General features: G+C 36.5%; 1 protein-coding gene across 1 annotated transcript in view; it reads left to right on the plus strand.

Moving 5' to 3' along the window:
• The window catches only part of DNAH14 (dynein axonemal heavy chain 14), a 388,242-nt gene that overhangs the window by 60,792 nt on the left and 300,608 nt on the right, over window positions 1-26,842 (plus strand). The window contains exons 11-12 of the mRNA XM_052654143.1: window positions 526-773; window positions 2,952-3,072. Of these exons, the coding sequence (XP_052510103.1) occupies window positions 526-773; window positions 2,952-3,072 (369 nt within the window). The remainder of the gene's footprint in view (window positions 1-525; window positions 774-2,951; window positions 3,073-26,842) is intronic.

Consider the following 26,842-nt stretch of genomic DNA (forward strand, 5'->3'; position numbering starts at 1 on the left):
TTTAGATATAATTATTCATTATAAAGAATAAAACTCTAACTTTAGATTTGATGAATTCAGAATTTTTCTTAATTCTGTATTATTTATTAGCATGTATGTAATATGTAATTGTGTGTAGCCATTTTTTTAAAAAGTCTTATTGCTATAGCCTAGCATAGGGGCGGCAGTGTTGGACTGGGTTTTAGGAAATCTTATATTCAGATTTGACTGTCTTCTACTGGTAAGTCAGTGTATTTGAGGAGGGTCCCTCTATCTAGGAATGCGTTGATATTCATTAGTATATACTTCTTGTTTGAGTTCCATAGACATATCTGCTTATAAGTGAGACACCAAACTTTATGGATTTCATGAAACATGAGATGTTTTCTTTTTCTCTGACATTTAAATGCAGTATAAGCAGAAAGTGAAGAAAGTTGTTAATATTTAGTTCCAGTGTTATTTAGACTAATTAAAATACTGTAAGTTAGAAATCATGCATATTAATGTAGGAAATCACTTGTCTCTCAATTGTTTGTTGAATTGTAGGTGGCAGAAAAGAAAGATATTAAAGAATATTTTGAATCAAACCTTTTTGAAGATACAACACATTTCAAGCTGCCTACCTATCGACGCTTATTAGAAGTAATTTTTAGATTCTTGATGCTGGTTGACTATATATTTCAGGAACTCACCCGTCAACTAATGAACACTGCAGTCACACTACTTTTAGAATTATTTAGTAGTTCTGCTAGAATGCCAGTTTCAGTGGAAAAAAAGAATGAAAAACTCATCAAGTAAATCATACTTTTCTAATTATAAAAGGAATTTGTAATCATATTGTTGTAATATGTTGTTAACTTACAATAATATCAGCTAGAATTTGAAAATTCTCTTGTAGAAAATTGTTTGTGCTCAGTTTTTACAATTATCTGAACTTATTATCTCCCATTGTTTTATTTAATATTATTTATAAAAACATGAGAAATTTTCCAAAAAATTTCCCCAAAATTATGCAAGTCAAGTTGCCATGTAAGTTGCAGGATACTCAGTGAAATTTGAAATTCAGATAAACAGTAAGTGATAGTCGCTCAGTCATGTCTGACTCTTTGCGACCCCATGTACTGTAGCCTACCAGGCTCCTCTTTCCGTGGAATTCTCCAGGTAAGAATACTGGAATGGGTTGCCATTTCCTTTTCCGGGGATCTTCCTGACCCAGGGACTGAACATGGGTCTCCTGCATTGCAGGGAGATTCTTTACCATCTGAGCCACCAGGGAAGCCTGCTATTAAAAGACACTTCTAAGTATAAAGACAGATCAACTTTGAAAGTATCAGCAGATACATGCTTGATTTTTCTTATAATCTATAGACAATACATTAGAATATGTAATGAATCCATACACTTTTTCCAAAGGAATACCCAATAGTAGAAAAGTTACAAATACAAGTAGAAATAGTAGTAAAGTTACAAATGACAGTCATCAGTCAGATGGAATAATTTAGATGAATTTTGTCTCTCTCGAAGAGATGGGGACTCAGCAAAGTGGCCAGAAAGGAAATACAATGTACTTTTAACTTTGTATGAAAAATAATGTTCAGTTCCGTGTTGCTGAACATAGTTCTGTTTTTGCTACATAAATCTTCTACAGATTACTGTCTGAGTATAATTTTTAATAAAAGCATGTCCCAATTATTATCTATACTACAAATTATTGTTTATCTGAAATTAAAATTTTAACCAGTGTCCTGTATTTTTATTTGTGAAACCTGTTAATCCTATGCCTAGTACACTGTATTTTCAAAGTTCAGAGCCAGCTCTTTTTTAAAATTAATTTATTTATTTTACTTTACAATATTGTATTGGTTTTGCCATACACTGGCTTGAATCCACTATGGGTGTACGTGTGTTCCCCATAAAGATAATTGAGAATGATTCTGGAAGGAGCCTCAATGTTCAGTTGGAATTTGAGTCAATTTCAAGTAATATCTATTGAATACAGAATATTTGCACCTTCTATTTGAATACTACTATTAAAAAAAAACATTTTTCTTATGTTTCACAACTAGATATATCTACTATAATTTGTGAACATGGAATCTGAACTGAAATTTTAGAATACTTTATGTCCAAACTCTCTAATTTTAGCAACATCATTTTAGTCAAAAAACATTACTTTGGCTATTCTGTGTCCCTTGAGTTTCCATAGTATTATAGAATAAGTTTGCAAATTTCTGCAAAAAAAAAAAAAATCAGCTGGAATTTTGATAGGGATTGCATTTGATAGGTAGATAAATATGAGGAGCATTTCATCTTTAAAGTTTTCCAATCTATGTACCTGAAATATCTTTCCACTTATGTGAAAGTGTTAGTTGCTCAGTTGTGTCTGACTCATTGCAACCCCATGGACTGTAGCCCTCCAGACTCCTCTGTCCATGGGATTCTCGAGGCAAGAATACTGGAGTGGGTTGCCATTCCCTTCTTCAGGGGATCTTCCCAACCCAAGGATTGAACCTGAGTCTCTTGCACTACAGACAGATTCTTTACCATCTGAGCCACCAGGGAGCCTTTCCACTTATATAGCTATTGTTTAATTTCTTTCACCAATATGAATTTTATATATTTTTTTAAAAACTTATTCTTGAGAATTTTATCCTTTTGATGCTATTGTAAATGGAATTGTTTTTTAAATTTCATTTTTGGATTGTTCAGGACCACAGTGAGATATCATTTCACACAAATTAAGGTGGGTATTATATTTAAAAAAAAAAAAAACCTACTCTAATTTATGTGAAGTGATATCTCACTATGGTCCTGATTTGTATTTCCCTGATAATTAGTGGTACTGAGCATCTCTTCATTGTCCATCTTGTGTATCTTCTATGTGGGAATGTGTAGTTATTGATATAGTCTGCATATTAATGAGGTATAAGATTTTTAAAAGAATTTATTTTTCTTATCATTTCTTAACCTAGCATACATAAGGACATCTTTGCTTTCACTGGAAAGATGACAAGTGATTATGAAGAATTTGATAATTCAAACTTATATGCTTATTCTGTTCTAAAGTCAGAAGTAAAAACACAAGACAATGAGGTAAAATAGTCTTTGAAAAGTATAAGCATAGATATTTAATGTAAAATGAAAAATAACTTTTGGAATTAAAACTGTGATTTATGATTGAAACTGAAACACACAGTTACACACATCTGCTCACACTGTAGAAAGCTATAATTACATTTGTTTCATTTGTTCATGCATTACTGAGTACTTATTATATACCAGGCATCGGCCTAGGCACTGAAATATAGCAGTAAAAAGAAGAAATTCCCTGACCTTTTGGAACTTCTGTTCTACTGAAGGAAACAGATAATGAAGTGATGAGTACTGTGGAAACAAATAAAGGAAGATAAGGGAATACGGAACAAATAATTATTTTATGTATGTATACTATTGTACATGAAAGTAGTTAAGGAAGGCCACCCTGTCTAAAGTAGCAGCTACCCTCTTCTACTCCCATTACTGTATTCCTCTCTCTTTGCTTTTTCCAGAGTACTTTTTTTGCTTGTGTTATTAACTTTAAAATAACACAGACCAAATATGAAAACATTGAAAGAATCCTGGAGACTTTAATTAAGAAATTTTTTCATGCCATCACCCCTACCCACAGCATTATTTTCTTAGGATTAAATTTTACGTGGTAAACACATGCCCTATGTGGCAATAGTAGCATTTTTTTTTTGAGCTAGCATGGTATAATATGTACTTTATATACTCTTTAAAAAGTATTTTAGGTAGATTTTTGGGCTTCCCTGGTGGCTCAGACAGTAAAGAATCTGCCTACAATGCAGGAGACCCAGTTTTGTTTCCTGGGTTGGAAAGATCCTCTGGAGAAAGGAATGAGTACTCATTCCAGTATTATTGCCTGGAGAATTGCTTGGACAGAGAGGATCCTGTTGGTCTACAGTCCACTGCGCTACAATGAGTTGGACACAAATGAGTGACTCAGCACAGCACAGCACAGCATGCTTTAAAGTATAATTAAGTAAATACCCAATGAAATGTCACCCAGCCTTAAAAAGTCTTAAATATCTCCTGGATATATATACATATATATGTACATATATATATTCCTTCTTGATGAAACATTAATAACATGTTCTACTTTTGATGGACATTTTGGCTGTTTTCAGTTTTTGTTTTATAGATTCTTATATATGTTCCTTCTACTTATTTATTACTAAGGAGTGAAATCTCTGAGTTCTTTATTTTCAACTGTATTGCTCCATAGCCTCACCAGCACTTAATGTCTTTGCCACCTGGATAGGTTTGAAATGGCATTTTACTATGGTTTTCATTTTTATTTCCTTTTTAGTTGTTTGTGCATTTTTAAAAATTGGAGATTCATATTTAATCTTCTGTATCTTTTGCCTATTAACCTGTGTATTGTTTTTTTAGAAGTTACATATATATTCTATGTAATCTATGTTATATATATGTGTGTAAGTGTATATATATATAATCCTTCTACTGGAAAACATGCTATTTTTATTCCCTGGATAATGTATATTGATTATCAATAATTCATAATTTCAATATAATAGAATTTATCATTCCTTTCATTTATATTGGTGTGTGAAATTATCTACCATCCTGGAGTAATAAAGCTATCCTCCTGTATTTTCTTATAAAACTTTTAATATTCTCTTAAAATTTATCTAGAAATATTTTTTGGTATGGTGCATGGTAGTGTTAGGTAGCTAGAATAGGAAAAAGGAGTCCAAAATGGCGGTGGCTAAAAGACAAAGAAGGGAAAAGCCCGCGGAAATAGAACAAAGGAAGGTCCGAAGACTGGAGTGAGAACCTCAGGTAAAACAAACAGCCCTCCTGGCTAGCCCAATTTACATAGGGCAGGCTCAAGGGGAAGAGGGGAAAAACATAAAAAGAGGAGACAAAACTGAGCCAGGGACTTCTCTTCAGTCTTTTGGGTTGGCCTGCCTTCACGCCTGGAGGATGTATTTTTCTTTGCTTGCCAATAAAACTGAGCTGTAACACTGGTCTGGCCAGCGCTTCTAATTTTTGTTGCGGCCAGACAGAACCGAGGAAATTACACACTCCCCTGACAGTAGGATCTATTTTTATTTATTTCTATACCAGTAGCCATTGCCCAAACACTATTTATTTGTATCCTTTTCCTGCTCATCTGCAATGGCAGCTCTTTATCATTTAATCTCGTGTTTCTACATATGTCTTCTGTTTGCAGACTGTGTTCTATTGCCTGTTGGCCTATTCCTGTGCCAGTCTCATACTGGATAAGTCACTTCCTTTTCTAAGAGTGTCTTGCTTATTCTCAGGCGGTTACATTTCCATATACATTTTAGAATCAAATCCTACTTGGAGTTTGATTGAAATTGCCTAGATATATAGGTAGCTGGTGGGGAGGGGGTCAGGGGAGTTAATATTTTATGATAATGAGTCTTGCCACCAACATTCTGCTGTATAACTCTTCTTTAATGTCTTTTATACTTTTGTTTCCTTGAAAATTTTGTGCAAGATTGTTTTGTTTTGTTTTTTTTTGTTGTTGTTGTTAGATTTAACCCAAGTGCTTTATATCCCTAACCTGTACTCTATGGGAATTATTATTTTATTAATAGTTGCTTCTAGTAGTTCCTTTATACAGACTTAGGAATAGAAGTATTTCAAGATAAAAGCATATGTACTGTTTTAATTTTTCCTTAGAAATAACATTAAATCAACACTACAGACTTTTTAAAGCTATTTATATGCATTGCAGAATTTCTCTACAAACAAGTTTATACTAACTTCTGTTCTCTTAAAGATGGCCTTTTTAAGTGTGTCCTATTTTTTGCTAGTTATTGCCTATTGATAACTGAGACCTGGAATTAACTAGAGTTAATTTTATTTATGTTATTGCTTATAATATTGAATATTTTTCTCATGCTTATTAGCCTTTTTATTTCTCAGTTTTGATCTTTTGATGTCCTATCTGCATTTTTCTGATGAAGTTTTCTTTTTTCTATGGAATTACAAAAACCATTTAAAAATATAGACCATAATCATTTACCATACATCAAAAATACACATACTAATGTGTTGTTTGTGTTTTATTTTGTTGATAATGATTTTAGTATGGAATATTTTTCTTTTGGTCAGGCACCAATCATGGGTATAAAAAGTTCTAATATAAGTAGAGAGCATTATAGGATTAAATACACATAGAGTGAAGAAAATTTCTAAAATTTAGAGGACAGATATCTGAATTGAAGTTGCCAGCTTTACATGCTTTTATACTTGCCTTTTTATTTAGTTCTCTCAGTAGAACTACCAGGTCAACATTCTGAATAGAGGCATGGTGCGTATAGATCAGTGGAATAATTGCCAGGGAATATAATCTAATTATATATAATATATATATAATAACATAATATTATATATATATTATAATATATTATATATGTGTAATGTATAATATAATATAATAATATAATATATTATATATTATATATAATATATTAAAATATTTATATATATAAATAAAATATATATTATTATTATATATTTATACATATATTATTAATATATAATATATATTAATATATAATATATATAATATATTATAATATAATATATAATATATATAATATATAATAATATATAACATATATTATATTTATATAATATATATAATTATATATAATAATATATATATTATATATATTATTATATATATTAAAATATATATTATATATATAATATAATGTTAGAAATAATCTCTGGGTCACCTAATCAAATGGACACTGACTCAAGAAATAGGTGCAGCAGGAGTATAGAGGCAAGAATAAGAAACTATGAGCAGAAAGGAATAACATTAAGTCATGTGGAACAGAGGATTCTTGGTGTGAATACCACAATGTAGAGTTGAACAGATTATGAGGAGCTACAAATTCCAGACTAAACAGTTTGAATCCTAGTCTGATTATCTGGGGCCATTGCCTTGGCCAAAATGAATATCTTCCAAAGAGGTGAACTTAACATTTTGGCATAATAGCATTGCGTTGCTTTTTTTTTTTTGCCTTAGAGGTGCCCCAGCCGTGGATGGAGCCAAATCAAGGGACTTAACAACCTTGTAGTTTTATAGGCAGTGCCATCAGTAAGAGACAAAGCACCACAGATATTTGAAGGAAACAGATTAAACATGCCTGTCATTCAGATAGACTATGTGGTAGCTAATGCAGACTGCTCTGCTCTCTTTGAGCTGGGTCTCTTGGGAGCAGCTTTAAAAGTATGGCTTAAATAGAGTCACTGTGAGTGAGTCTGTTCAGGCCAGGCTCTGAATATGTCATGTAGGAATCAGGCTGTTTTGTGTGAGAGAATAGATAACAATGTAAGAGTTGGAGTGTTGCATTTAAAAAGGAGAGAACATTCAGTCCTTAGAGTGTTTAATATTATTTTTAACATTTCTTCAGAAATGAGTCTCTACTTCAAGATTGAAAATATTTGCAGATTAATTATGTGTTCTCAGTTCTGACATTTAGTACATATTGCATTTAGAAATAACAAAGAAAACTTATAAAGGCATGTGGCAAGGTAAATCCATGTGGACCTGGATCTCAAGTCATCTTTACAAGGTGTCATCCATTAGTATGCCAAGTAGATACGGTTTCAGAATGACCTTTCACGCTTCTCACCTCCACAGTTACCAAAATCCATAGAAGCTCAAGTTCATTATGTAAAATGATGTAGTATTTGCATATAACCTCCCTGATTGCTCAGTTGGTAAAGAATCCACTGCAATGCAGGAGACCCCGGTTAGATTCCTGGGTCGGGAAGATCTACTGCAAAAGGGATAGGCTACCCACTCCAGTATTCTTGGGCTACTCTCATGGCTCAGCTGATAAAGAATTCACATGCAATGTAGACGACCTGGGTTAGATACCTGGGTTGGGAAGATCCCCTGAAAAAGGGAAAGGCTACCCACTCCAATATTCTGGCATGGAGATTTCCATGGAGTCACAAAGAGTTGGACATGACTGAGCAACTTTAACTACACACATCCTTTCAGTTCAGTTCAGTCACTCAGTCGTGTCCGACTCTGCGACCCCATGAACCACAGCACGCCAGGCCTCCCTTTCCATCACCAACTGCTGGAGTCCATCCAAACCCATGTCCATTGAGTCAGTGATGCCATCCAACCATCTCATCCTCTGTCATCCCCTTCTCCTCTTGCCTTCAATCTTTCCCAGCATCAGGGTCTTTACAAATGAGTCAGCTGTTCGCACCAGGTGGCCAAAGTATTGGAGTTTCAGCTTCAACATCAGTCCTTCCAATGAACACCCAGGACTGATCTCCTTCAGGATGGACTGGTTGGATCTCCTTGCAGTCCAAGGGACTCGCAAGAGTCTTCTCCAACACCACAGTTCAAAAGCATCAATTCTTCAGCACTCAGCCTTCTTCACAGTCCAACTCTCACATCCATACATGACTGACTACTGGACAAACCATAGCTTTGACTAGACAGACCTTTGTTGGCAAAGTCATGTCTCTGCTTTTTAATATGCTGTCTAGGTTGGTCATAACTTTCCTTCCAAGGAGTAAGCATCTTTTAATTTCATGGCTGTAATCACCATCTGCAGTGATTTTGGAGCCCAGAAAAGTAAAGCCAGCCACTGTTTCCACCATTTCCCCATCTATTTGCCATAAAGTGATGGGACTGGATGCCATGATCTTAGTTTTCTGAATGTTGAGTTTTAAGCCAACTTTTTCACTCTTCTCTTTCACTTTCATCAAGAGGCTCTTTAGTTCTTCACTCTTTGCCATAAGGGTGGTGTCATCTGCATATCTGAGGTTATTGATATTTCTCCCGGCAGTCCTGAATCCAGCTTGTACTTCCTCCAGCCCAGGGTTTCTCATGATGTACTCTGCATATAAGTTATAAATAAGCAGGGTGACAATATACAGCATTGACGTACTCCTTTTCCTGTTTGGAACCAGTCTGTTGTTCCATGTCCAGTTCTAACCGTTGCTTCCTGACCTGCATCTAGGTTTCTCAAGAGGCAGGTCAGGTGGTCTGGTATTCCATCTCTTTCAGAATTTTCCAGAGTTTGTTGTGGTCCACACAGTCAAAGCCTTTGGCATAGTCAATAAAGCAGAAGTAGATGTTTTTCTGGAACTCTCTTGCTTTTCCCATGATCCAGCGGATGTTGGCAATTTGATCTCTGATTCCTCTGCCTTTTCTAAAACCAGCTCAAACATCTGGAAGTTCACAGTTCACTTATTGCTGAAATGTGGCTTGGAGAATTTTAAGCATTACTTCACTAGAGTATGAGATGAGTGCAATTGTGCGGTAGTTTGAGCATTCTTTGGCGTTGCCTTTTTTGGGGATTGGATTGAAAACTGACCTTTTCCAGTCCTGTGGCCACTACTGAGTTTTTCAAGTCTGGTGACATATTAAATGCAGCACTTTCACAGCATCATCTTTTAGGATTTGAAATAGCTCAACTGGAAGTCCATCACCTCCACTAGCTTTGTTCATAGTGATGCTTCCTAAGGCCTACTTGACTTCACATTCCAGGATATCTATACTTTAAATTATCTCTAGAGTATTTATAATACCTACTACAATGTAAATATCTGTCAGCATGTGGCAAATTCAAGTTTTGGGTTTTGGAACTTTCTAGAATTTAAAAAAAAAATTGTTCCTCAGATGGTTGAATCTATAGATGTGGAACCCACAGACAAAGAGGGCTGACTGTATATGGTGTATGCACAAAGTAATGAACTTTCAAGATCCCTCCCAAATGTTTATATATGTAAACAAGCTCTTGTTACATCATAAATAGCAATTATAACAAAAACCTGTAATTTGGAATCAGTGCTGAATTCTAACATTAGGACTGTATAGTCTTGAACAATTCATTTCAATCAAACCAAACCTCAGTGTATTATCAAACAATTATAATACATATCTACAGTGCTACTGAGAGGATTGAATAAGAAAGCACATAAAGCAAAAGTCAGTGGTACATGGTAGGTACACATCATACAACTTTTAGTATATTGACTCATTGCAATAAATTGTCACTGTTTTAACCTTTTATGAGATTTTTTCCTAATATATCTAAAGAAAGGACCTTTAGCATAATGAATGAATGAATAATAGAACTTATTTACTAAATAATCTCCTTTTTATTCTGTTGTCAGGTTGCATGTTTGAAAAATATTTACTGTTAGCTTACTCGAGAAATCAACTTAAAATATTAGCTCATCTTTTTTGAGCCCTTCTTACATAAAGGTGAATGTTCTTAGAATAGATTGCTCATCTTATTCCATACCCTTTATTCCTAATGCTTTTTGATCACTTTCCAAATTCATATTGGAGAAACAGAACACAAGTAGGCAGGCTGTAAAATCTGTCACCCCATTTATTTCCAGGCTTGACTCAAATGAACTGTCCACCAAGTAAATACTGCCTTCCTACATCACAGCTCAGTAAAAGGAGGTGACATAGTCCCATCAATAGTTTGCAGCAAGTAGCTGACCTCTACCAGAGTCTTCAAATACTTAGGAAGGACTATTTATCAATGAAAGTGAAATTTAACTTTGAAGAACAAAGATCAAACATGATGACAAGTATCCATATAAGTGTACCCCCCAAATTAAGGAAGATATAAAAAATATAATCTCAGAAACATGTCACGTAGCACCCCTACAAGAATAGCTATAAAAACAATATCACCATTGACCACAGATGTTGCAAGAATGGAACTGAAGCCATGTGAAAAGAAAACAGTCTTGGTGTAAGGAACTGTGAATCCACCTATACCCTTGATTAGCTTAAGAACTTGTCTAGGACACCCAACATCTTTTGTTTGTTTTTTAACTTCAAAGCACATCTGACTGCTCTTACAGGAAAATAGATTGCTTATTATTGTTCAGTCACTAAGTGATGTCCCACTCTGCGATCCTGTGGAATGCAGCACACCAGGCTTCCCTGTCCTTCACCATCTCCCGGAGTTTGCTCAAACTCATGTCCCTTGAGTCAGTGATGCCATCCAACCATCACATCCTCTATCACCCTCTTCTCTTCTTGTCCTCAGTGTTTCCCAGCATCAGAGTCTTTTCAAATGAGTCACTCTTTGCATCAGGTGGTCAAAGTATTGGAGCTTCAGCATCATCCTTCCAATGAATATTCAGGGTTGATTTCCTTTAGGATTAACTGTTTTGATCTCCTTACAGTCCAAGAACTCTCAAGAGTCCTCTCCAACACCACAGTACAAAAGCATCAGTTCTTCAGTGTTCAGCTTTCTTTATGGTCCAGCCATCACATCCACTACATGACTACTGGAAATACCATAGCTTTGACTATATGGACCTCTGTTGGCAAAGTGATCTCTCTGCTTTTTAATATGCTAAGTTTGCCATAGCTTTTCTTCCAAGGAGCAAGCATCTTTTAATTTCATGACTGCAGTCACTGTCTGCAGTGATTTTGGAGCCCAAGAAAATAAAGTCTGTCACTGTTTCCACTTTTCCCCCTTCTGTTTGCCATGAAGTATGTTACTGGATGCCATGATCTTTGTTTTTTGAATGTTGAATTTAAGCCAGTTTTTTCGCTTTCCTCTTCCACCTTCATCAAGAGGCTCTTTAGTTCCTCTCCGCTTTCTGCCATTAAATTGGTATCATCTGCATGTACAAGGTTGTTGATATTTCTCCCAAAAATCTTGATTCCAGCTTATGATTCATCCAGCTCAACATTTCACATGATACACTCTACATATAAGTTAAATAAGCAGGGTGACAATATACAGCTTTGATGTACTCCTTTCCTAATTTGGAACCAGTCTGTTGTTTCATGTCCAGTTCTAACTGTTGCTTCTTGACCTGCATAGAGGTTTCTCTGGAGGCAGGTACGGTGGTTTGGTATTCCCATCTCTTGAAGAATTTTCCACAGTTTGTTGTGATCCACATGGTCAAAAGCTTTGGCATAGTCAATGGAGCAAAAGTAGATGTTTTGGGAGAATTCCCTTGCTTTCTCTATGATCGAATGGGTGTTGGCAATTTGATCTCTGATTCCTCTGACTTTTCTAAATCCAGCTTGAACATCTGTGAGTTCTCAGTTCATGTACTGCTGAAGCCTAGCTTGAAGGATTTTGAGCATAATCTTGCTAGCATATGAAATGAGCACAGTTGTATGGTAGTTTGAACATTCTTTGGCATTCTCTTTCTTTTGGATTGAAATGAAAACTGATCTTTTCCAGTCCTGTGGCCACTACTGAGTTTTTCAAGTTTGGTGGCATATTAAATGCAGCACTTTCACAGCATCATCTTTTAGGATTTGAAATAGCTCAACTGGAATTCCATCACCTCCACTAGCTTTGTTCATAGTAGTGCTTCCTAAGGCTCACTTGACTTCGCATTCCAGGATGTTTGGCTATAGGTGAGTGATCACACCATCATGGTTATCTGGGTCATAAAGATCTTTTTTGTATAGTTGTTCTGTGTATTCTTGCTACCTCTTCTTAATCTCTTCTGTTTCTGTTAGGTCCATACCATTTCTGTCCTTTATTGTGCCCATCTTTGCATGAAATATTCTCTTTGTATCTCCAGTTTTCTTGAAAAGATCTCTAGTCTTTCCCATTCTATTGTTTTCCTTTATTTCTTTGCATTATTCACATAAAAAGCTTTTCTTATCTCTCTTTACTTTTCTCTAGAACTCTGCGTTCATTGGCATATATCTTTCCCTTTCTCCTTTGCCCTTCGCTTCTCTTCTTTTCTCAGTTATTTGCAAGGCCTCCTTAGATCTCATTATATATTAAAAATGGTTATGCTGCTACTGTTGCTAAGTTGCTTCAGTCATGTCCAACTCTGTGCAATCCCATAGACAGCAGCCCTCCAGGCTCCTCTGTCCTTGGGATTCTCCAGTCAAGAACACAGGAGTGGGTGGCCATTTCCTTCTCCAGTGCATGCATGCATGCTAAGTTGCTTCAGTCATGTCCAACTCTGTGCAACCCCATAGACAGCAGCCCTCCAGGCTCCTCTGTTCACAGGATTCTCCTGGCAAGAATACTGGAGTGGGCTAAAAATGCTTATGAGATGAACACAATATATTTTCAATGAATAATACCAATAGAAAATTTATATTGTTTACAGTGTTCATTGTTGCTTTTAAATACTAGAATAGACTTTTTCTTTTCTGTTTTTGGTTATCTTGAGAAAGAGAATTTATGATAACAGAATGAGTCCTTAACATATATTTTATGGTTTCTAAAGGTGAAGATGATGAAATAGTACTTATGCATAGTTTAAAGACTACATTGTAATTAGCTAAATCAGTATTTTGTATCTTGCATTTAAATGTATAGCTGAGTAAAAATGAGTCACAGATAGTTTGCTTTCATTTTAAATTATTTCATGCAAAGTTCTAAGAATATGTCCTGCTAACTGGTTTAATCTTAAAGATTTAGAGTATGGTATTCTTCATTATTTTAGAAATATATATGCATTAATGTTTGTGTTTGTGTATATATTAAACATAGGGTACCTATGTCATATATATTAACATATGCATGAATGTGCTTATATATATGTCACTATTTTGCAAACGATTGAAAAATATCTGTGTGTTTTACATCAATTGCATTTTGTTTTTTTTACTTTTTGCTCTCTACCTATTTCTTCCACCCATCCCTTAGCCTTGATCTCTGGCAACCACCAGTCTGTTCCTTGTATCTATGAACTTAGATTTTTAATTTAAGAATTCATGTATAAGAGAGGTCATAAGATATCTTTTTCTCTCTGACTTACTTCTCTTAGCATAATGCCCTTGAAGTCCATCCATGTTAATGCAGACAGCAAGATTTCCATTTTTATGTATAAAGTTTTTATATAATATTCCATTATTTATATATCTCACATCTTATTTATCCATTCATCAATCTATGGACACATAAATTATTTCCATATCTTGGCTATTATAAATAATTCTGCATGAATATGGAATGCATATATCTTTCCAAGTTGGTGCTTTCATTTTCTTCAGATAAATACCCAAAAGGAGAATTCCTAGATCATATGGTTCATAATTGTTTGAGAAACCTCTACATTGTTTTCCATAGTGGCTACACCACTACCAGTAATGAACAAGGCTTTCCTTTTCTCCACTCCCTAGAAACACTTGGTATTTCTTGTCTTTTTGGTAACAGTCATTCTAACAGGTGAGGTGATATCTCATTATAGTTTTGATTTGCATTTCCCTGATGATTAATGATTGGAGTATTTTTTTTTCATGTGCCTATTAGCCATCTGTATGTCTTTGGAAAAATATTTATTCAGATAATCTGCCCATTAAAAAAATCAGATTGTTTGTTGTTTTGCTATTGAATTGTATGAGTTATTTATATATTTTGGATATTAGCCCCTTATCAGCTATGTGATTTTAAGACATTTTTCTCCCATTCAGTAGATTGTTTTTTCATTTTGTTAATGGTTTCCTTGGGTTTGCAGAAGCCTGTTAGTATTATATAGTCCCACTTACTTATTTTTGTTTTTATTGCTTTAGTTTTTTGTATAATATTCTAAAATCAAAAATCATTACCAGCACCTGTATCAAGGAACTTAATACCTAGGTTTTCTTCAAGATGTTTTATATTTTTAGATCTTATGTCCAAGTCTTTTATCCATTTTGAGTTAATTTTGAATATGGTATAAGACACTGGTCAAGTTTTATTGTTTTTCATGTGGCTGTCCAGTCTTCCCAATACCATTTATTGAAGAGATTCATTTTCTCCATTGACTTTCCTTGGCTTCTTTGTTGTTAATTAATTGACCCAATTTGAATAGGTTTATTTCTGGGCTCTCCATTCTGTCCCATTGGTCTTTGTATCTCAAAGGTCCAGAACAAGGCAAGAATGCCCAATCTCACCACTTCTATTCAACATAGTATTAAAAGTCTTGGCTAGAAGATGAGTTTTTTGAAGAAATATAAACCTATGAGTACCAGATCCATATGTTTCACTTGTGAATTCAACCAAACATTTAAGGAAGAAATTATACCAATTCTCTACAATCTCTTTCAGAGTCTGATCAAACAGAATACTTTCTGACTTATTTTGTGAGCCCAACATTACCCTAATACCAAAACATGTAAACACACTGCAAGAAAAGAAAGCTATGGGTTAATAATTCTCATGAACATAGATATAAATATCATTTAAAAATTAGCAAATTAAATCTAACAATAAAAAGAATTATATAAATGTGGTATTTATCCCAAGTATTGAAGTCTCACTGAACATTCAAAGTCAATTAATGTAATCCATCACAGCAAAGGGCTAAAGAATAAAAATCACATACTCATATCAATAGATATAGAAAAAACATTTGGCAGAATTTAATACCCATTCATGTTAAAAAAAATACTCTGAATAAACTAGGAATAGAAATGAACTTCCTTACCTTGATTAAAAATATATAGGAAACATACAGCTAACTCTAGATCAATATAATGATCAGTGCAAAGAAATAGAGGAAAACAATAGAATGGGAAAGACTAGAGATCTCTTCAAGAAAATCAGAGATACCAAGGGAATAATTCTGCAAAGATGGGCACAATAAAGGACAGAAATGGCATGTACCTAACAGAAGCAGAAATCATTAAGAAGATGTAGCAAGAATACACAGAAGAACTATACAAAAAAGATCTTCACAACCCAGATAATCACGATGGTGTGGTCACTCACCTTGAGCCAAACATTCTGGAATGTGAAGTCAAGTGGGCCTTAAGAAGCATCACTACGAACAAAGCTAGTGGAGGTGATGGAATTCCAGTTGAGCTATTTCAAATCCTGAAAGATGATGCTGTGAAAATGTGGCACTCAATGTGCCAGCAAATTTGGAAAGCTCAGCAGTGGCCACAGGACTGGAAAAGGTCAGTTTTCATTCCAATCCCAAAGAAAGGCAATGCCAAAGAATGCTCAGACTACCGCACAGTTGCACTCATCTCACAAGCTAGTAAAGTAATGCTCAAAATTCTCCAAGCCAGGCTTCAATAGTATGTGAACTGTGAACTTCCAGATGTTCAAGCTGGATTTACAAAAGGCAGAGGAACCAGAGATCAAACTGCCAACATCCACTGGATCATGAGAAAGGCAAGCGAGTTCCAGAAAAACATCTGCTTTATTGACTATGCCAAAGCCTTTGACTGTGTGAACCACAACAAACTCTGGAAAATTCTTAAAGAGCTGGGAATACCAGATCACCTGACCTGCCTCCTGAGAAATCTGTATGCAGGTCAGGAAGCAACAGTTAGAACTGGACATGGAACAACAGACTGGTTCCAAATAGGAAAAGGAGGACGTCAAGGCCGTATATTGTCACCCTGCTTATTTAACTTATATGCAGAGTACATCATGAGAAACACTGGGCTGGAGGAAGCACAAGCTGGACTCAAGACTGCCAGGAGAAATATCAATCACCTCAGATATGCTGATGACACCATCCTTAAGGCAGAAAGTGAAGAAGAACTAAAGAGCCTCTTGATGAAAATGAAAGAGGAGAGTGAAAAGCTGGCTTAAAACTCAACATTCAGAAAACGAAGATCATGGCATCTGGTCCCATCACTTTATGGCAAATAGATGGGTAAACAGTGAGAGACTTTATTTTGGGGGGCTCCAGAATCACTGCAGATGGTGACTTCAGCCATGAAATTAAAAGACGCTTGCTCCTTGGAAGAAAAGCTATGTCCAAATTAGCCAGCATATTAAAAAGCAGAGACATTTTTTTTTTTTTTTTTGCTGACAAAGGTCCATCTAGTCAAAGCTGTGGTTTTTCCAGTAGTCATGTAAGGATGTGATAGTTGAACTATAAAGAAAGCTGAGTGCTGAAGAATTGATGCTTTTGAATTGTGGTGTTGGAGAAGACTCTCAAGAGTCCTTTGGACTGCAAGGAGATCCAACCAGTCCATCCTAAAGGAACTCAGTCCTGAGTATATATTGGAAGGACTGCTGCTGAAGCTGAAACTCCAATACTTTGGCCAGCTGATGCGAAGAAGCAAGTCATTGGAAAAGACCTTGTTGCTGGGAAAGATTGAAGGCAGGAGGAGAAAGGGACAACAGAGGATGAGATGGTTTTATGGCATCACCAACACTATGGACATGAGTTTGAGTGGGCTCCAATAGTTTGTGATAGACAGGGAAGCCTGGCATGCTGCAGTCCATGGGGTCACAAAGAGTTGGACACGACTGAGCAACTGAACTGAAGTGACCACTATGTTTAATGATAAGATTAAATCTTTCTCATTAAGGTCAGGGAAAAAACAAGCATGTTCCCTCTCACCACTGCTTTTCAACATTGTACTGGAATTACTAGATAATTAAATACAACCAAAGGAAATAAGCCTATGCATATTTATCTATATGCTATGTGCTAAGTCGTGTCTGACTCGTTGTGACCCTATGGATTGTAGCCTTTCAGGATCCTCTGTCCATGGGATTTCCCAGGCAAGAATACCAGAGTGGGAGAGAACAAGATGGCAGAAGAGTAGGTGGATGTGGAGTACATCTTTCTCCATGGATACATCAGGAATACATCTTCAGACACCAAAGTGCATGCAGAACACCAGCTGAGAGCAGACAGGAGTACCTGACCAGTGGAAAGAATATATAGACCCACACAAAGCTTGGTAGGACAAAGAATTAGAGGAAAAAACCAGAGTGTTAGAAGGACTGGACCTGCCCTCTGTGGGTGGTGGAACTGAAGCAGGGGTCTGATCCCCACTTTGGGGCAGTTGTCTGAGTCAGAGGAGAAATGTTTAACGCTGAGAGTGAAACAGCTGATCTGTGGCAGTCTAAATGGAATGAAAATCAGACAGTTTTTGCTGCAGCCATACATACCCAGGACAGGATGTAGGTCCCCTAGAAGGCACAGCAGTTGGGAGCTGGAGTTTAGGGATTGTGGCGCAATCCCAGGGTGAGGGCTGCTGTTGACTGAGGAAAGACAGATCGAGGGGATGTGAGGGAGAAGATTGTGGTGGGAAATGCCTGTGGAGGAAAGCCAGGCAGCCATAGATACTGCTGAATCACACGTAGGGGGTGGAGCCATCACCATAATCTCTCTCCCTACATGCCAGCATCAGCATCTGAACAATAGGCTGGCCATCAAGTGCCTGATGCACTGAACTACAGGGTAGGACTCCACCTAGGGTGCTCCTTTAAGTAATGATGCACCAAACTACAGAGTAGGACCCCACCCAGAGTGCCCCTGTAATTGCCTGATGTGCCAATCTACAGAGTAGGACCCCAGCTGGGGGGCCTCTCTATGTGCATGACGCATGGAACAACAGAGAAGTACACCAGGCAAGGGAGCCCTCTTAAGTGCCTGAGTGGGTGGAGCTATGGAGAAAGACTGGCCAAAGAGGCCTTCTGATCTCCAACTACTAGAGGAATGAAAAAAGAATTTTGATAGGGCCATAATGCCTGTGGCAGCGGCATTCCGTGTCCCTGCACACTTGGCGCTGCCAGGGTCCCTGCAGCCCAAGCAGCTGTGCCACCCTCACAACCCTCACTGGGGCAGAGCTGCCACAGGCAAAAATATAGTCTTGGGTCTATACATATGGGTCATATCATAACACTTTGCGACCCTGTGGACTGTGGCCTGCTTGGCTTCTCTGTCATGGAGGTTCTCCAGGTAAGAGTACTGAAGTGTATTGTCCAATATTGATTGCCATACCCTTCTAGAGCACTATATTTCCTGCTGCCCTAGCCGCCAACCCCCCGAGTACCTGGTGCTGCCATAACTCCTGCAACCCAAGCAGCTGCACCACCTCCACACCTGGCCCTCACTGGGGAAGACCCAAGCACTCCAGGGCAGCCTCAGGAGCAAATTCCAGCGGACGACCCACATGCAGAAGTGGAAATAAAACCACAATTGAAACCCAGGGGCAGTGTGTCTAAGGAAGAAGACCCAAAACCTTCCCACCAGCTGTACAAGCTGCAGATTAAATCCACTCAATCAACCTGGAAGACTGTTCTATAGAATATATATGAGGACATTGAGAGCTCCCAAAAAAGAAAACACACTAGTTCTGAGGGCTGTGGACATTGGAGGCAAGAACACACCAGGAGTAGGACCAGATTAGAATCTGAGCTGCCCACCACAGCAGGACCAGAGACCAGCAGAGTGCTGGAGGGCATTCTAGGGAAGTGAGGTGGACTGTGACTCCCTGTGAGGGAAAGGACTCTGACAGCAGTGTCTCAAGAAAACATTTATTATTATTATGTTTTGACTTGTGCTGTAGATTCTTTGGGATCTTCCCCCACCCCCTCTGTTGTAGTTGTCGATTTTATTGGCACTATGAAACCTAATTAAGCTTTTGAGTTTTCTTGATTTTTTTTTTCAGTCACACTTTTTATTGTTGTTATAAACCTCTGCCTCTATGTTGGGCTTTTGCAGTTCTGTGGAGTTTTCCTTTTTTTTACCTTTCTTCCTTTTTTTCTGTCTTTTAATTTAATTTTTAATTTTTAAACCTATTATTACTTTGTCTACATTTATTCCTTTGTTTGCTTTTCCTACTGTTTTTTCCCCCTTGCAATTAATCTTTAATGTATATAACTCTTCTTTATTTACTTCTATTTAACTTTGCATATCCTTTCATTTCTTTCTTTCCTTTCCTCTCAACATATTTGTTAGTTTTGTTTTCATTGCTTTATTCCTCACTTGGCACCTTGCTTTAGTTTTGTTTTCTAGTTTGTGCTTCAGTTTGTTTTGTTCTTAACTGGTAGATATAATTTTTGATTTCCTCTGTTCACTGGATCAATCTATTATACTTTATTTTTGTTGGACTGCTTTGATTTTGCTTATGGTTATATATGCATATGTGTATATTACATTATTTTAATTATTATTTGCCTGATTTTGTAGCTGCCATTTGTCTGGGGTTCATCTTTGGTTTCTTGTTTTTGGTTATTTGTTTTAATCTCACTCAGTGCCATAACAAACCGCTTGTGGAATCTTCGTTCATGACCAGAGATCAAGCCCCAAACCTTTGGAGTGAGAACACTGACTCCAAGACCCTAGACTACCAGAGAACTAACCCTAAGGAGTATCAAATAGTGGGAACTCACACAAAAGAAAAAACCACTTGAATACAAGACCCAGTATCACCTGACCACCAGTAAGCACCCTGTGCAGGATGCCTCATCTAAACAACAAACAGAACAAAAATACAAACCAAATCATCAGCAGACAGGATTACCACTACCTCACTCAGCCTTGACCATCAGAGAAAAATCAAACAAACAAACAAAAAAATCTCAGCACAAATCTCACCCTATACGAAGCTTACACAAACCACTGAATCAACCTTAGGAGGGCAGAAACCAAAAGGAAGAAAGAATTCAGCCTTGAAGCCTGGGAAAAGGAGACCTCGAACACAATAAGTTAAAGGGGGGAAAAAACATAATGAAAGGCAGAGAAATACTACACAAATGAAGGAACAAACTAGAAACACAGAAATCCAAATAAGAGGAAGTAGGCAAACTGCCTGAAAAAGAATTCAGAATAATGATAGTAAAGATGATCAAAAACCTTGAAAACAAAATGGAGAAAGTGCAAGAGTCAATTAACAAAGACCTAGAAGAATTAAAGAATAAACATACAGAGACAAACAACACAATTACTGAAATTAAAAATACTCCAGAAGGAATCAACAGAAGGATATCCGAAGCAGAAGAACGAATCAGTGAGCTGGAAGGTAAAATGGTGGAAATAACTTCTGAAGAGCAGAATAAAGTAAAAAGAATGAAAAAAACTGAGGACTGTCTCAGAGACTTCTGGGACTATCAAAAGCACCAACATTCGAATCATAGGGGTCCCAGAAGCAGAAGAGAAAAAGAAAGCATATGAGAAAATTTTTGAAGAGATTATAGTTGACAATTTCCCCAACATGGAAAAGGAAATAGTCAATCAAGTCCAAGAGATACAAAGAGTCCCTTACAGGATAAACCCAAGGAAAAACACACCAAGACACATACTAATCAAACTAACAAAGACTAAACACAAAGAAAGCATATTAAAAGCAGCAAGGGAAAAGCAACAAGTAACATAAAAGGGAAACCCCATATGCTTAACTGCTGATCTTTCAGCAGAAACTCTGCAGGCCAGAAGGGAATGGCAGGATATAGTTAAAGTACTGAAAGGGAAAAGTCTACAACCAAGATCACATTACTCAGCAAGGATTTCATTCTAAATTGATGGAGAAATAAAAATCTTTCAGATAAGCAAAAGTTAAGAGAATTCAGTACCACCAAACTAGCTTTACAACAAATGTTAAAGGGACTTTTATAGTCAAAAAATATGAGAAGAAAAAAGATCTATAAAATCAACCTCAAACAATTAAGAAAATGGCAATAGGAACATATCAATAATTACTTTAAATGTAAATGGATTAAATGCTCCAACCAGAAGCAACTGACTGGCTGAATGGATACAAAAACAAGACCCATATATATGCTGACTACAAGAAACCCATTCCAGACCTAAAGACACAGATAGACTGAAAATGAGAGGATGGAAAAATATATCCATGCAGATGGAAAGCAAAAGAAAGCTGGGATAGCAATCTTCATATCAGACAAAGTAGACCTTAAAATAAAGAAGATTACAAGAGACAAGAAAGGACACTACCTAATGATCAAGGGGTCAATCCAAGAGGAAGACATAACAATTGTAAATATCTATGCACCCAGCATAGGAGCACCTCATTACATAAGACAAACACTAACAGACATAAAGGAGAAATTGACAGTAACACGATAATAGTAGGAGACTTTAACACTACACTCACACTAATGGGCAGACCATCAAAACAGAAAATTAATAAGGAAACAAGTCTTAACTGATACGTTAGATGAGCTGGATCTCATTGATATCTTCAGGACATTCAATCCAAATGAAGAAGAATACACCTTCTAAAGTGCATATGGAACATTCTCGAGGATAGACTACATCTTGGGTCACATATCAAACCTCAGTAAATTTAAGAAAATTGAAATCGTATCAAGCATCTCTGATCAAAATGCTATGAGACTAGATATAAGTTACAAGAAAAAAAACTGTAAGAAACACAAACACATGGAGATTAAACAAGTTTCTAAATAAACAACAGGTTACTGAAGAAATCAAAAGGGAAATCAGAAGATTTCTAGAAACAAATGACAATGAAAACATGACAACTCAAAACCTACAGGATGCAGAAAATGGATAACCTGGAAGAAATGGATGGATTCTTAGAAAACTTCAGTCTTCCAAGACTGAACCAGAAGGAAATAGAGATTATGAATAACCCAATTACAAGCACTGAAATTGAAACTGTGATTGAAAAATCTCCCAAAAAGCAAAACCCAGGACCAGATGGCTTCACAGGAGAATTCTATCAAACATTTAGAGAAGAGCTAATGCCTGTCCTAAAACTCTTTCAAAAAATTGCAGAGGAAAGAACACTTCCAAACTCATTCTACGAGGTGACCATCAACCAGATACCAAAACCAGATAAAGACAACACAAAAAGAATTAAAACTACAGGCCAACATCACAGATGAACATAGATGCAAAAATCCTCAACAAAATTTTAGCGAACAGAATTCAGCAACACATCAAAAAGCTTATACACCAGGATCAAGTTGGGTTTTCCCCAGGGATGCAAGGATTCTTCAATATATGCAAATCAATGTGATACACCATATTAACAAATTGAAAGATAAAAACCATATGATAATCTCAATAGATGCAAAAAGGCCTTTGACAAAATTCAGCACCCATTTATGATTAAAACTCTTAAAACAAATGGGCATAGAAGGAACCTGCCTCAACCTAGTAAAGGCCATACATGATAAGTCTACAGAAAACGTTATTCTTAATGGTGAAAAACTGAAAGTATTCCCCCTACGATCAGGAACAAGACAAGGGTGTCCACTTTCACCACTATTATTCAACATAGTTTTGGAAGTCTTTGCTATAGCAATCAGAGAAGAAAAAGAAAAGGACTCTGGATCAGAAAAGAAGTAAAGCTCTCACTGTTTGCAGATGACATGATACTGTACATAGAAAATCCTAAAGACAGCATCAGAATATTACTAGAGCTAAACAGTGAATTTAGCAGTGTTGCAAGATGCAAAATCGTTACACAGAAATAATTGCATTTCTATACATTAACAACAAAAAATCAGAAACAGAAATTAAGGAATCAGTCCCATTCACCACTGCAACAAAAACAAATATCTAGGAATAAATTTACCAAAGGAAACAACTGTACACAGACAATTATAAGACACTAATGAAATAAATCAAAGATGACATAAATAGATGGAGAGATATTCCAGATTCCTGGGTAGGAAGAATCAATATAGTGAAAATGGCTATACTACCAAATGCAATTTACAGATTCAATGCAATCCCTATCAAATTACCAATGGCATTTTTCACAGAACTAGAACAAAAAATTTCACAATTCATATGAAAACACAAAAGACCCCAAATAGCCAAAGCAGTCTTGAGAAAGAAGAATGGAGCTGGAGGAATCAACCTTCCTGACTTCAGAGTATACTAAAAAGTTGTAGTCACCAAGACAGTATGGTACTGGCACAAAAATAGAAATATAGACCAATGGAACAAGATAGCCCAGAAATAAGCCCATGTGCCTAAGAGTACCCTATTTTTTACAAAGGAGGCAAGAATATACAATGGGGCAAAGACATCCTTTTCAATAAGTGGTGCTGGGAAAACTGGATCGCTACATGCGAAAGAATGAAATTAGAATACTTCCTAACACCATACACAAAGATAAACTCAAAATGGATTAAAGACCTAAATGTAAGACCAGAAACTATAAAAGTCTTAGAGGAAAACAGGCAGAAAACTTGGTTACATAAATCAAAACAAGATCCTCTATGACCCACCTCCTAGAGTAATGGAAATAAAAACAAAGATAAACAAGTGGGACCTGATTAAACTTAAAAGCTTTTGCACAGCAAAGGAAACTATAAGCAAGGTAAAAGGCAACCCTCAGAATGGGAGAAAATAATAGCAAATGAAACAACTGACAAAGGATTACTTTCCAAAATATACAAGCAGCTCATAGAACTTAATGCCAGAAAAACAAACAGCCCAATTAATAAGTGGGAAAAAGACCTAAACAGACATTTCACTGAAGAAGGCAGACAGATGGCTAACAAACACATGAAAAGATGCTCAGCATCGCTAATTATTAGAGAAATGCAAAATCAAAACTACAATGAGACATCACCTCACACTGGTCAGAATGGCCATCATCAAAAAGTCTACAAACAGTAGATTCTGGAGAGGGTGTGAAGAAAAGGGAACACTGTTATACAGTTGGTGGGAATGTAAATTGATACAGCCACTATGGAAGACGATATGGAGATTCCTTAAAAACCTAGGAGTAAAACCATCATATGACCCAGCAATCCCACTCCTAGGCATATATCCTGTGAAAACAAAAATTGAAGACATGTATCTCATTGTTCACTGCAGCACTGTTTACAATAGCTAGAACATGGAAGCAACCTAGATGTCCATCAACAGATGAATGGATAAAGAAGTTGTGGTACATATACACAATGGAATATTACTCAGCCATAAAAAGGAATGCCTTTGAGTCAGTTTTAATGAGGTAGATGAACCTAGAGCTTATTATACAGAGTGAAGTAAGTCAGAAAGAGAAAGACATGGGGAGAGGGGAGGAGAGGGTGATTTGTATGGAGAGAGTAACATGGAAACTTACATTACCATATGTAAATTAGATAGCCAACGGAAATTTGCTGTATGTCTCAGGAAACTCAAACGGTTTTGTATCACCCTAGATGGGTGGGATGGGGAGGAAGATGGGAAGGAAGTCCAAAATGGAGGGGATATATGTATCAGTTCAGTTCAGTTCAGTTCAGTCACTCAGTTGTGTCTGACTCTTTGCGACCCCATGAATCACAGCACGCCAGGCCTCCCTGTTCATCACCATCTCCCGGAGTTCACTCAGACTCAACGTCCATCGAGTCCGTGATGCCATCCAGCCATCTCATGTTGAGGTTTGACAGCAAACAACAAAGTTCTGTAAACAAATTATCCTTCAATTAAAAAATAAATAAAAAGAATACTGGAGTGGATTGCCATTTCCTCCTCCAGGGGTTTTTCCTGACCCTAATATCGAACTCCTGTCTCTTATGTCTCCTGCATTGGCAAGTGGGTTCTTTACCACTAGCGCCACCTGGGAAGCCCACAGTTATCTACATAGGAAATCTCCTGGAGCCAATAAGAAATTATAAAAAGGTTGCAGGATATAAGAATGAATATTCAAAAGTCATCCACTTTCTTATATACCAGTGATAAACAAACATCTGATAAAAAATTATGATCCAAAATATACAAAAAACATTGAGCACTCAACAGAAGACAAAAAGCCCACTTTTAAAATGAGCCAAAGATCTTAACAGAAACTTAAAAGGTTACAGATAGCAAACAAGCATATAAAAATATCTTTAATATCATATGTCTTATGGGAAATGTAAATTAAAACAACAGTGAGATACTACTACACATACATAAAAATGGCCAAAATCCAGAACATGGACAACACCAAATGCCTACAAAGACATGGAGCAACAGGAACATTCACTCATTTCTGGTAGAAATGCAGAACAGTTCAGCCACTTGGGAAGAGACTAAATATACACTTATTGTAAGATCCAGCAGTTGTTATTTTTGGTATTTGACCAAAAGAGTTGAAAACTAAAGTCCACACAAAAGCCTCCATGTGGATGTCTCTAACAGCTTTATTCAAAATTGCCAAAACCAGAAGAAAGCATGATGTCCTTTAGTAGGTAAATGTATAAATATACTGTAATATCTCCAAACAATGGAATATTATTCATTGCTAAAAATAAATGAGCTATCAAGCCATAAAAAGAGGATTACTAAGAAGAAGAAGCCAATATGAAAAGGCTATGTCCTGTATGCTTCAAATTATATGTATATACATACTACAGGATGTATGATTCCAGTTTTTGGAAAAGATGAAACTATGGCAACACTAAAAAAACCGGCAGTTGACAGAGGTTGGGGGAGAGAAGGATAAATAGATGAAGTACAAAAGATTTTTAGAGCAGTGCAAGTACATGTTAATACTATAATGATGGATCATTACACATTTGTCCAAACCCATACAATATGCATATTCATAGAATATACAATACCAAGAGTGAACTCTAATGTGAATTATGAACTTTGGATGATTATGATGTATCACTGGAGGTTCATTAGTTGTATCAAATGTGTCACCCTAGTGGGGCATGTTGACAATGGGGAGGTTATGACAGTGTGGGCTCAGCAGATACATGGGAAATGCATGTATACATTCTACTCAATTAGGCTGTGAATCTAAAACTTCCCTAATTCTTTCAGAAAAATCAATCATCTGTTTTCTTTATAGTCTCTACATTTAGTATCATATTTAGAAAAGAATTTCTCATACCAAGATAATATAAATATTATTTATTTTTTAATTTTATTTTTGGTTTTATTTATTTTACAATATTGTATTGGTTTTGCCATACATTGACTTGAATCCACCATGGGTGTACATGAGTTCCCCATCCTGAACCCCCCTCACACCTCCCTCCGCATCCCATCCCTCGGGGTCATCCCAGTGCACCAGGCCTGAGCACCCTGTATCATGCATCGAACCTGGACTGGCGATTCATTTCACATATAATTTACATGTTTCAATGCCATTCTCCCATATCATCCCTCCCTCACCCTCTTCCACAGAGTCCAAAAGACTGTTCTA

The sequence above is a fragment of the Budorcas taxicolor genome, chromosome 16 (assembly GCF_023091745.1).
Source record: "Budorcas taxicolor isolate Tak-1 chromosome 16, Takin1.1, whole genome shotgun sequence".
NCBI lineage: Eukaryota > Metazoa > Chordata > Mammalia > Artiodactyla > Bovidae > Budorcas > Budorcas taxicolor.